This window comes from Cnephaeus nilssonii (genome assembly GCF_951640355.1).
Source record: "Cnephaeus nilssonii genome assembly, chromosome: 3".
NCBI lineage: Eukaryota > Metazoa > Chordata > Mammalia > Chiroptera > Vespertilionidae > Cnephaeus > Cnephaeus nilssonii.
Genome location: NC_137074.1, coordinates 98,264,547 through 98,278,270, shown reverse-complemented (window position 1 = coordinate 98,278,270; position 13,724 = coordinate 98,264,547). Strand labels below are relative to the sequence as shown.

Below are 13,724 nucleotides of genomic sequence, written 5' to 3'. Positions count from 1 at the left end.
CAATTTGATAATTATTGCTAATAATAGCTAATATCCTTCAAAATTTTTTCCACTCAACTTTAACTCAACAGGTGGGATATAACTCAAGCAACCGTAAAGGAACAGAGTGGAACTTTTGGCTATATATAGTTTTAACAGTAACACAATGCCAGTGTTTCCTGAGGATTAATGATCAACTGGAAGAGCCTGTGGTCCTTGGGCCATTAACTCCATGTGGCCATTAATTCTGTTGAAATATCTTATAATAAGGACATTTGTAACAATTACTTCCATTCTTTTAATACAATTTTTGGTGAGGGCATTTTAATCTTTTCATTTTTTGAAGATGCTCTTTTATTACCACTCTGAAAAAAATGTCAGTGACTTTGTGATAGGCATTTAAACAGATTCAAACTCTGCTATTTTATGTGTTGTGTATATATTGGCGTTGTTGTGTATATACAAAGGCAAAGCTGTATTGTATCTTCATTAATCTAATGGTTCCCTACAATTTAAAGCCAATACACATATTTAAAAAGTCTGTTGTATAGTGCGCATTGGCTAATGATGAAATTTATAAAAATCCAAGTTGCAAAATGTAGAGAGTCTCTTCAGGGTGTTTCCTATAGATTAAACTTCTGAGGAGTTGCCACTGCTTTAAAGATCGGTTACTGCTTTCAAGATGCAGGTCAAATTCAAGGTGAAGTTCTGGTACCTTGCTTTATTTGGGTTCTATAAACCATGATTTCTACCAAAAATACAATTTTAGTTTTTTTAATAGCAGAAAACAGAGTGTTAATCTCCTATAACTCATTGTCATAATGCCCATGAAAATACTAATGTTCTGTAAATTAAATGTCTTAATTCTCAGAGATATAGAATAAATAATTTTTAATTATTACTAAAAATGAATATATCAGAAATTTTTTAAAGGGAGATTCTATCTAAATAACACTGTAAAATGACATGGATGTGTATGAAAATATTAATCTACACCACTAGAAAATATAATACAAATATTATACAAATAGCAATAGTATGGAATTCAGTATGTTATTAGCAATTTTTATATTACACGTATGTAGAGAAGTAACCTACTGTTGGAAGCCGCCCATTGTCTTCACTAGCAGAGAGGTGTGGACAAGGAACCCGGAAGGCTGGTTAACCTTGAGGCTCTGGCAAGGGTCAGAGCCAAGCACCCACTGTCTGGTGGAGACAAAGGGAGCTGAAGCGACTTCCACCTTTTAGTCTTATGTAAATCCTTGCTGATGGGCTGTCATTGGAATTGCCTGCCTAAGGGCCATGGGTGTACCCCAAAACCTGAATAAAAGGGACCACAAGGCCGGAGCAAAGCGGAGTCCTTCCTCTTGAGCTGGGCTCCTGCCTGGCCCCCAATTCCCAAATTAATATTTTCTTGTCTCTTTCATTTGTGTGTGGCCTTCTCCAGAACCCGAACCCTGAACCACGTGGGACGTGGGGGGACACTCACAACTGGCAGCCCAACGTGGGGTACTCACAACCTACATCTTTAACTGATATATAATATTGAAACCAAGAGATAAAATAGTAAGAAAACCCCTAGCTGATACAAGATGAAACAAGCAATTGAAAAGACCATGTTAAATTAAGGCAAATTAAATCTTACACTACTTAAAATGAACATGATGTTATAAAAAACTGATGTCACATCTTATTGACAATACAAGTGCCAAAAGCATGCATGTTATTTTAGAGCTAACCTAATTGGGGATGTGTTTGAAGTGCAGTAATAGAAGCAGGCGCTAATCTCTGTCATGATACGCTAGGTCACCACTACTTGAAATTCCATTGGGTAATATTAATTGAAGCAGAGATCCGAGTTACTAATAAATGAGGCAAATTTAGTCAATTACTAATTTCATGCTTTTATGATTAGGGATTTAGCTAGATAATATCTGAAATTTAATACACTGCCCTCTAGAGATTTTGACCATTTACAAAGAGCATGTTTTCACAGACTTATTTGCACTCTTCATTTGAAGTTCCATATTTCCATGAAGGGGCAGGGAGAGTCTAGGCCACAATGTTATTTTCTTTCTCAATGCTATAGTCTATGTGTGACTTCCCTTTGATGGAAATCTTCATCAGGGTTTATAGCTGAATTCCTGCCTCCTAGTAGTATTTACTTGGCTCTATTTCTCTTTTGGGAAAAGTCATAAAAGACAAAACAAAACCTATGTATTAATAAATTTTACGGTAATGCTGAAAGGGCTTTATGCCATCAATAATTCATGCACTTTTAAAAAATTAGTTTGATCTTCCACGTTCTTATAAAGCCAGTTATATTTTAAGTTCAAATCAGTAATTCTAAATTCCTTTCTTCTACATCTCACCCCAAAATGGTGTACTAATTCTCATATATTTTTGTATCACTGCTGATTACCAGTTTAATTTGTGCATAAATGGGTATCTGGGAATAGTTTAAAGTTCCCCCAAATATGCATCCTATTTAGAATTTTTCTTTTGCATGGTAAACATCCAATGAATTAAAAGTGTACGTATTAATATCTAAAAGATTTAACCCTGCCACCTATAGATAATACAGAAACAAAGCAGTATCATAATATCTATGAAAATCATTTGTCAGCATATATGCTTTTATTTTTCAAAAGTATACATTTCTTACTTTAAGAATGCATGTATATAGGCTATGCTTTATTTGGTTGAATGGCAATTATAAGACAAACTAAAATTCATGCAATTTATTTACTGATATGATCATTACAGATGCTCATTTCATTTCCTATTAGAAAAACAGAGTTTTGAATTAATCATATGAAGTATTCATTTGTACCTAATCTGAAGGTAGGACTGTAAGCCTGTTTTTCCCATTTGCACCAAGGACCAAATAAAAATATAGTTTAAATCAAGTCTTTCCATCTGTGGTTACCCTGATTAGAAAGAGGTCAGTAGCAGAATGGGTGGTTGCCAAAAATCCTCTTTGCCCAAGTCCCCACCCCCAAAGTGAAGTAGTAAATTGAGAATTGAGTCAATTATGTGAATAAGTCCTGCTAAAAAGCACTTCCACAGAACTCTATCAATAATTTACCTAAGTTGTGGTGTGGGAGTTTGGTCCGTGATCAAGGTCAGAAACCTAGAAGAGGAGAGGCTATTTTTATTTTCCATTTCCTTCCTCCCTCCCTCCCTCCCTCCCTCCCTCCCTCCCTCCCTCCCTCCCTCCCTCCCTCCCTTCCTTCCTTCCTTCCTTCCATCCTTCTTTCCTTCCTTCTCCCTTTTTCCTTTTCTTCCTTCTTTCCACTCTCCCTCCCTTCTTCCTTCCATCCTGCCTTTCTTCCTTCCTGCCTTCCTGACTCCTGCCCTCCTCCATTTTTTTTTTTATTAAGTTACCATATTTTCCGGCATATAAGACGACTGGGCATATAAGACGACCCCCAACTTTTCCAGTTAAAATATAAAATTTGGGATATACCCGCCCTGTAAGATGACACCTGGCATATAAGATGACCCCAGACTTTTGAGAAGATTTTCCTGGGTTAAAAAGTCGTCTTATACGCCGGAAAATACAGTATCTTAATAAGTCTTCATTTTCCACCTCACTCTGCTGGTATAGGCCTTACTTCTCATACCCTGTTATTCTCAGTGGAGTAATTTTCTATGTTGCTGTAAAACTGAGACTTGCATGCCTCAGATTCTTTGTTCTGATAACAAAGCCTAAAACAACTTCCCTTCTGAACTGCAATTTGTGCTCTGTGATCAAGAACTGAATATTAGCAAAACTGAGCGTCATGCTACATTTTAATACACTTATTCTAGAAAAGAAGTGGTTACTCCCCATCTTGCCCTGATGCTACACATCTAGAGACTCACTGTAATAAGAAGCTTCAAATGTTCCCACTCTGCAATTTAGAAAATTTAAGAACATAGCATAAAATATGATGCCATAATTCAGGATTTGTAGGAGGGATGGCAGTCCCATCGCTTCCTATTTATTATATCCCTACTGTCCTTATTAATATGATAAATAAGCATTTGCTAAATATCAACACTTTTCCATTCTTCACTGACCAAAAAAAAAGGATAGTCCGCCCTGACCAGTTTGGCTCAGTGGATAGAGCGTAGGCCTATGGACTGAAGGGTCCCAGGTTTTATTCCAGTCAAGGGCACATGTCCGGGTTGTGGGCTTGATCCCCAATAGAGGGCTTGCAGGAGGCAGCAAATCAATAATTCTCTCTCTCTCCTTCTCCCTTCCTCTCTGAAATCAATAAAAATATGTCCTTTTTTTAAAAAAAAATAGTTTAATAATAAAAAGAAAGTTATTTAATGTGAAATTGCTGAAATATTAGGAACATTAGTTCATAGAGCGAAAATATTTGGTAATATTCATTGAACACATTATAGTTGACATAGTTTAAGTGTTTTACATGAAATATTATATCCATTTTATGGATCAGGAAACTGAGGCACAAAAAGTTACGTAAATTAATCAATGAAAACGAATAAATATTTTTTTCTGCATTTATTTATTTATTTATTTATTTATTTATTTATTTAATTGTCTAAAGTTTTACATATGTCTCCTTTTTCCCCAATTGATTCCCACCCCAGCCATTCCCACCCCGGGCAAGTCCCCACAGTCCAAGTGTCTGTGTCCATTGGTTATGCTAATATGCATGCATACAAGTCCTTTGGTTGCTCTCTAACCTGCCCCTCCCCCCCCATCCCAACCATTTGTCTCTGGGTCTATTTTTGTTCATCGGTTTATGTTGTTCATTATATCCCACATATGAGAGAGATCATGTGACATTTATCTTTCTCTGACTGACATATTTTGCTTAGCATAATGCTCTCCAGGTCCATCCATGCTGTTGCAAATGGTAGGAGTTCCTTTCTTATTACAGCAGCATAGTATTCCATTGTGTAGATGTACCACTGTTTTTTAATCCACTCTTCTGTTGATGGGCACTTAGGCTGTTTCCAAATCTTAGCTATTATAAATTGTGCTGCTATGAACATAGGGGTGCATATATCCTTTCTGATTGGTGTTTCTGATTTCTTGGGCTATAGTCCTAAAAGTGGGATTACTGGGTCAAATGGGAGTTCCATTTTTAGTTTTTTGAGGAAACGCCATACTGTGCTCCACAGTGGCTACACCAGTCTGCATTCCCACCAGCAGCACACGAGAGTTCTTTTTCTCTACATCCTAGCCAGCACTTGTCCTTTGTTGATGATAGCCATTCTGACAGGTGTGAGATGGTATCTCATTGTTGTTTTCATTTGCATCTCTCGGATGATTAATGACTTTGAACATGTTTTCATATGTCTCTGGGCCTTCTGTATGTCCTCTTTCAAAAACTGTCTATTTAGTTCCTTTGCCCATTTTTTGATTGGTTCATTTATCTTTCTTTTTTTAAGTTGTATGAGTTCTCTGTACATTTTGGAGATTAAACCCTTATTGGAAATAACATTGGCAAATAGGTTCTCCCATGCAGTGGGCTTTCTTGTTGCTTTATTGATGGTTTCTTTTGCTGTGCAGAAGCTTTTTATTTTGATGTAGTCCTATTTGTTTATTTGCTCCTTAATCTCCATTTCCCTAGGAGCTCTATCTGTAAAGATATTGCTATGACATATGTCTGCAATTTTGCTGCCTATGGAGTCTTGTAGGATTTTTATGGTTTCCCACCTTACATTTAAGTCCTTTAGCCATTTTGAGTTTACTTCTGAGTATGGTGTAAGTTGGTGATCTAGTTTCATTTTTTTGCATATATCTGACCAAATTTCCCAGCACCATATATTGAAGAGACTGTCTTGACTCCATTGTATGCTCTTGCCTTCTTTGTCAAATATTAATTGAGCATAATGGCTTAAGTCAATTTCTGGGTTCTCTGTTCTGTTCCATTGGTCTATATGTCTGTTCTTTTGCCAGTACCAGGCAGTTTTGAGAACCGTGGCTTGGTAATATCCAAATAGCTTTTGAATCTGTACAGACTGATTCCACTTTTCACCACTCTGCTATGATCTAGTGAATATGATACATTATGATAAGACAAAATATACTATTTTTATTTCCCATTATCAAGTTAATAAGTAGTTTGGGAGTCATTTAGTTTTAAAGTTGATCCATATTTTAGGCAACATTTAGAAGGTTTGTTATTAATGTCATATTTTAGGATAATATTTGAAAATAAAGACAATCACTACATTGAGTGTTATGCTATTTTAATTTTCAATTTAATTTTTAAATTATGCTTTGTTGGGAGAATGTTTCCTTCTAAGTGCTCTGATTTTTCACCTTGCTACAATCCCAATATATATATGGCAGCTACCATAACAACCATAATGACCTAACAACCTGTTGCTATGACTCCCACTGTGGCCAGCGAACTGGCCTGATCAGGGGGTGGAGCTATTGGCCAACCTCTGGGCCCCTCCCCGCTGCCGGCCTGCCCCTGATCAGACTCTCCCACCCCAATCAAGAAGGAAGGTAGAGGAGGGTGGGGGTAAGGGGAAGAGATCAACCAAAGGACTTGTATGCATGCATATAAGCCTAACCAATGGACACAGACAACAGGGGGGTGAGGGCATGAGTGGGGGGTGGGGGTGGGGGGAGTAATGGGGGAATAAGGACACATATGTAACACCTTAATCAATAAAGAAATTAAAAAAAAAGAGTGGGGCCTGCCAGCCAAACCCCCCCTCCCAGCCCCCCAGCCAGCCACACCCCTATCAGCCTGACCCACCACGATAGACCTGCAGCCCCTCCCCTTGGCCAGCCCATGCCTGATCGCATCCCCCACCCCTATAGGGGGCAGGGTTGGCCAGCCAACATCCTGCAGCCACACCCCTGATGGGCCCTCACCACCCTAATGGGCCTGCAGACCCTCCCCCCAACTGACCCCACCCCTGATCAGCCCCCCCACCCCAACAGGGAGCTGGGATGGCAGGCCAATCTTCTGCAGCCCCTCCCCCCACCTGGCCCCACCCCAGATCAGCCCCCCCCACCCTAATCAGGGGCAGGGCCGGCCGGCCAACCACCCATGGCCCCTCCCCCAGGGTGCTGGCCCCTGACTGGCACCCCCATCCACCCCATTTGGGGGTTGTGCCAGCCGGCCCACCACCCACATCCCCTCCCCATGTCCGGCCTCACCCCCAATTGGCCCCCAACCCCAATCGGGGGTGGGGCCTGCCAGACAATTACCCATAGCCCCTTCCCCTAGCTGGCCTGGCCCTGATCAGGGGCCCAACTGGCCAGCCAACCTCCTGCCATCTCCTCCTCCCAACAGGCCCAGCCCCTGATTGGGGCTGGGCTGACTGGACCCCACCTGTGCACAAATTCGTGCACTGGGCCTCTAGTATTTCAATAAGACTCAGCACTTGGTACTAGAACACTGACACAAGACTGGAGAGAAATCTGGCAGGATATTTGAGACAAAGCATTACAAGGAGTTATAATGTAGATGAAAAAAGTTTCTTAACATGGTGCATGTGTATTTGTTTACACATGCCCATAGGCATGTGGGCATGCATGAACAACAAAGGACGACATGCTTCTGTTTCTTTCACACCTAAAAGACTTACTATTCATCTTTCTTCATCCTGAATCATATTATTAGCATTAAGCTTACAGATTTAAATTAATGAATGGTTTAAATTTATATTTTTTAAATCTTTTTAGATCTAATAAATATAAGAATGGTAAGACTATTTTATCCTTCCCAACCCCAGTAACTTATTTTATGAGATTAATTGAAAAATAGTTTTATGTTAACTTCCCTCACTCTCCCTGCTTATTTAAAAAAGTAAATAAAATGTAAAATGGTAATAAGGAAGTTTAGGGTAACTATTACCAACTGCATGTAGTTTATCTTGATTCATTTTATTCTTTATCTTTCTTAAAAGTATTGTTCTGAAAGTCTTGCCAGAGGCTTTCTTTCTTCAACTTAACCAGGTAGCTTTTCTGCCCATATATGGTCACAAGAATATACCACACATGCAAAATTATTAATAATAGAAAAATGAAATGTGTAAAGTAACAAAGGTATTTAATATCCAAGTTTTCCATGACTGTAACAAACAGGAAATCAACATATGAAAGTTAATAAATGCTTGCTCTACCCAATGTTGGCAATTTTTTAAAAACCCTGCAATTCAGCATATTACTCAATGTTATTAACATTACCAAATAATAGCCATTGAAACTTAAGGTTATTTTTTTCCTATGGGAGATGATGGCTAATCATATAAGTAATTAATCTAAATGCAATATCATCCCACGGTATGTATTGTTTTCTAGTTTTCACTTTCTGTGTGTAGTTTGAAGTTATCAATACCAATTGCAATGGAATGTAGCTCATATTTTAATAGCCACTGTCAGCTAAAATCTCTGTGTTTGTTCAAGGGTGCTGTATAAATCTTGGTTCCACAATGTTGTTTCCTTGTTTTATCATGAGATTTGTTGAATTTTGAGAATTTTGACGAGAAAATAAATTGGCAATGCAAGAAAAAGAATTTTCTTTAACCATAGAAAATATAGATAAAGCCCTAATGTTAGATTAACATACAATGCTTTTAGTATATTAATATACAGAGCATAAATATCCTGACATTTATTGATTTGCAATAAGAATCCAAGTGAATAGATCATTAGTGGGAGTAGAAAGGCTTTAACTATCGGAGAAAATAGAGTATGGCAGAGTTCAAAAAGCTCTGAATTTGTGTTTTTCATTCCAGTAAGGCTATTGACCCCAGCTTAGAGACATATATCCTCAAAAGCAGGGTTATTTGAAAAGCTTTTAATCAGATATTCACTCTGCTCTACATAGGGAAAACTATATAAATTTAAAGGGGTTGCCCCTTATAAATTTCAATGGCCAAAAAGAACTTCCAATCCTTCAAAACTGAGGCTTGTTTTTAGTATGAGTGTGAAATTTATGCCATGCAGAACATGGAACTTCTTGTTTTTCTTGATTTAAGAAAAAATATTTACTATCCTACAGTGTAAGCAAAAATCATTTTTAGACATAGATTTACCCTCCCACAAAATTATTCATTCTATGCTAAAAGTCAGTCCGATAAGGACTTATAAGACAGAGAAGGCATGGGACCAGTGGAAATAATGGCTTTTCACTTCTAAGATAACGGTCTTCATATACTCTTGCATGCCATGTCAACCATTCTAAAAAAGTGGCCTATATCCCCAAGTTAGTAAATGTATATTCAATTTAACATTAGTAAAAAAAAAAAAGTAAACAAATTTAAAACTCTGCTCTCCTAAATTTTTCATTAGAAATAATAAATTCTAAATTTAACTTTAGTATTTCAGATTTAACTTTAGTAAAAATCATTTATAAACAATGATTTGTAAACAATGAAAGCTTTGCTTCCCTAAATGACAGCTACATGTCACCATTGCTGAGACACATCAGTGAAGAAGACAATAGAACTCTGGTAAAAATAGCAACTCACATTGAAAATCATACATTCTGAGACACTTGGTGAGAGAAAGCAATATGCTTGTACCAATTTTTTTAATGAGAAACACATTCATGAAAAAATAATTTTTTGAGAGAGAATTATATGAAATTTTGGCATTTTATATATCACATTTTTCCTTAAAATATGGAAAATATGTTTTTATACACAGCCTGATGTGTCTGTCACTGAACCCCACTGTCTCCTGCCAGGAGTAATATCTGAGCCACAAAATATGATATAGGCTATGTATGGGTTTAGTCTTCAATTTTTAAAGAGAAAAAAAAATACTGTCATTACCATTCAAACAAACAAGAATTAAAAGGTTATTTTGGCTACAAAAGCAAAGTTTTGAGAAAAATCAAAGCATTTCTTGATTTCAAAATGTCTGACTTCCAGTCAACACCCTGTTAATCAATTTTTGTTCTACCTATCTTCTAAGAAGAGATACCAATATAATTTCACTGAGAAATATTATTTTTTCAAAATAAGTTCAGGTAAAATGAATAATAACAACTTGGTGCTCTTAGCAACTGTCTTGAAAAATAAAGAAATAAAGAATTTGTGAAATAAAAAGATAGCTCGGAGGAAACAATACCCCAAGTCATTCAAAATAAACGTTTATTATTCTAGCTAACTGCTCCAAAATGTCTTTTCTCACATCATCTTTATTTTTACCTTACTTTGAAATAGTGCTTAAAATTATTTCAACTAAAGTTCAGTTTGGTTAATGATCTCCTTTAAAAAGACAAATGTAAATATCTCTCTTGAACCTTGTTAAAAAGCCTTCAGTTATTCCTACCTCAGTGTGAATTGCTTTAATTAGCATGTTTCCTTCCTAATTGCTCTATTTAAACATGAAGAGGAAAGAAGGTAAGTTATATCTCATACTTTGATACACAGGGCTCCTGAGACTTCTTGGGACCCTAAGGAAGGAGAAATTTTTAAAAATTAAAAAGCAGATAAGCAAGCCCAAAGACAATCATTACCTTGGAAAACCCTATTATAAAAAAAAGAGAGAGAGAAAGTCTTGTTCTTGCTGTATTGTGTGCTCTGAAACTCTGTGAACTTGGAATTTAGACTTGTTCCATTAGTAATATAATTTAGCTATGTAATAATCAAATAGGAATTTGTGTTCCACACCAGCAATCTAATTATTTCTAATGTTGTTTCTATGGTAAAGCACATATCAATTTCCCAAATACAAACTTTAAACTTTTTGAAGTCATTGTGTAAGTGGGAAACTTTGCATATTAGGCTTTTATATATAGAGATAGAAAAGGAGCAGAGGGAAGGCCGGACATAATAGGCATGCCATTTGGGCAGCTTCACCAGTGTAATTTCACACTTCCCCATCCCCTACAGATTATTGGGGGAAGGGACTGGACAAACGGGAGTTGGGCACGTAAGCAGTGAAGCTGGAGTGGCATAGGGGAAATGCCTGTTAGTCTAACCCAGGAACAGAGATCATTGGCCAGAGTAGGCAGGGTCAAAGCAAGCCTGCAAAATATCGGGAATAGACAATCCCCCCATCCAAGGAGCTAGTTCTCTGGGTGCTCTGGGTTCTGGTGGTTCTCTTGTACCCACCCATGTTCCCTCCATAGCCATGTGACCCTGCAAACCCTACACGTAATGGACTGATGGATTACAGCTGGGAACATAAATTTACCTAGCCTGATGCTGTATTAAACTGTGCAATCATGGAATGGAAGCTCTGGACACTGGCTTTGATTCTAGCCCTACTGAAGCCACAGCTACACTTCTTCCTTCGTGGAACAAAAGGAAATGAGACCTTGGAAACTCGGGGATTTAATTCCATGCAAATGTAAATCACTTGTTCTTTCTTGTGAGCCTCAGAAAATTATTTTTCTTGTGATATCTCAAGAAGACCACCCCCAAGAGCAACAAGTGGACCCGATAATATTTTTGATTAAAAAATAGTGCTTATTGAATAATGTAATATGTGAGTTCAGTTTGGGGAAAGATTTGTGCTCTTTAATATTTTTATCAATAACTTGTCCTTTAATTGAGAGCATGCTCACTCCAGATATCACCAAATCAAAAGGGTTTCCTAGAGAATTCAAACTGCTCTTCAAAGATCAGAGAACTGTTTCATGAAAACAATGTAATTATAATGGGACAAGTGAAAGGTATTCTGATAGTGTGAATAAAAACAGAATCAAGAATAACATGAGAGGCTGACTGGAGTGTCTCAATGGTTGAGCATCAACCTTTGAACCAGGTAATGATTCTATTCCCCTTCAGAGCAAATGCCCAGATTATGGGCTTGATCTCCAGTAGGGGGAGTATAGGAGACAGCCGATTAATGATTCTTTCTCATCATTGATGTTTTTATCTCTCTCTCCCTCTCCCTTTCTCTATGAAATAAATAAAAATATATTTAAAAAACAAACAAAATGAATGACATGAAAGAGATTATATGAGTTGAGCCTTTGATGCATCAGTTCTGTATTACTACCATTGGTAGGTGTATCAATTAGGTTTTTATCTCATAGCTATTTTTGTTTATTTGTTTACTAGAGGCCCAGTGCACAACATTCGTGCACAAGAGGTGTGTCCCTCAGCCCAGCTTGCACCCTCTCCAATCTGGGACCCTTCAAGGGAAGTCCGACTGCCCGTTTAGGCCCAATCCAGGTAGGATCAGGCCTAAACGGGCAGTCGGACATCCCTCTCACAATCCAGGACTGCTGGCTCCCAACTGCTCGCCAGCCTGCCTTCCTGATTGCCCCCAACCGCTTCTGCCTGCCAGCCTGATCACCCCCTAACCACTCCCCTGAGAGCCTGATTGATGCCTAACTGCTCCCCTGCCAGCCTGATTGCTCCTAACTGCTCTCCCCTGCAGGCCTGGTCCCCCCCAACTTCCCTCCTCTGCCGTCCTGGTCACCCCTAACTGCCCTCCCCTGCAGGCTTGATTGCCCCCAACTGCCCTCCCTTGCAGGCCTGGTCCCTCCCAACTGCCCTCCCCTTCTGGCCATCATGTCACGGCCATCTTGTGCCCACATGGGGGCAGCCATCTTTGACCACATGGGGCAGCCATCTTGTGTTGGAGTGATGGTCAATTTGCATATTACTCTTTTATTAGATAGGATAGAGGCCTGGTGCATGGGTGGGGACTAGCTGGTTTGCCCTGAAGGGTGTCCCGGATCAAGGTGGGGGTTCCCTTGGGGCGTGGGGTGGCCTGGGCGAGGGGCCTGTGGTGGTTTGCAGGCTGGCCACACCCCCCGGCGACTCAAGCAGAGGTCCTGGTATCTGTGATTTATTTATCTTCTATAATTGAAACTTTGTAGCCTTGAGCGGAGCCAAGCCTCCTGCTCACTCCGTGGCTGCAGCCATTTTTGTTGGGATTTATTTATCTTCTATAATTGAAACTTTGTAGCCTTGAGTGTAGGCCTGGGCCAGCCAGGGCGGCAGAGAAGCTTGGCTTCCTCCATTGCCTGGGAAACCCAAGCCTCCTGCTTGCTGCAGCTCCGTGGCTGCAGCCATCTTGGTTGGGTTAAGTTGCATACTCGCTCCTGATAGGTGGTTGGTGGGTGTAGCGGAGGTATGGTCAATTTGCATATTGCGATTTTATTAGATAGGTTTTGTCTATAGTTTATTGATAATATTACAGCACAACAAAAGATTCAAATGGCTCCACGAGGTGTTTTGAAATTCATCCCAAATGTAGGCTGAGTGACATGCAGATTGGATAGACTGCCAAAGTCCAAGAGCTTCAGCATTTCCTTAGTGTCAGGATCGACTTTAATGATCTCTGGATCCGGGCCTGAGACCTCAGGGACATAGTTATCTCTCCTCTCCCTCTTCTCTTCCTGCATCTTGATGGAGTTGCCTCTCACGGGGCCTCTCTGAATCTGCTTCATCAGATGTGTGACATAGCCCGTGATCTTGTTTCTGAGCTTCTTGCTGGGGATAATGGCAATCTCCTTGCACACATGCTTGTTGGTATGGAAGTCGTTGCCCAGGCGCCTGTTGTCCTTCTTGATGATGATCCGGGCCTCCTTCTTCGTGGTCTTGGTGCCCATGCGGCCTATGTCATAACTATTGAAAATAAAACTTAGTGGCTCAAAACAATAGCCATTTTATTTTATATACAGCAATTTAGGATTAGCTCAATTGGGTGGTTTTTCTGAACTAGGTAGGGCTTTCTCATCCACTGTAGGCAGCTGCATTGTCAGCTGGGAAATTGCTTAAAATGACTCCAGCTGGAGGGCTTATGTCTGCCCCAATGTGGTTTCTCATCATCCAGGGTGTTAGAC

General features: G+C 39.2%; 1 protein-coding gene across 1 annotated transcript; it reads right to left on the bottom strand.

Annotated features, from left to right (window-relative positions):
- Positions 1–13,091: 13,091 nt before the first annotated feature.
- On the bottom strand, positions 13,092–13,490 carry LOC307096772 (small ribosomal subunit protein eS17-like; the record flags this gene model as incomplete). The annotated part of the gene is made up of 1 exon (XM_079766342.1): positions 13,092–13,490. One exon carries the CDS (start codon positions 13,488–13,490, stop codon positions 13,092–13,094), a length of 399 nt encoding a protein of 132 aa, XP_079622468.1.
- Between the last annotated feature and the right edge of the window lie 234 nt (positions 13,491–13,724).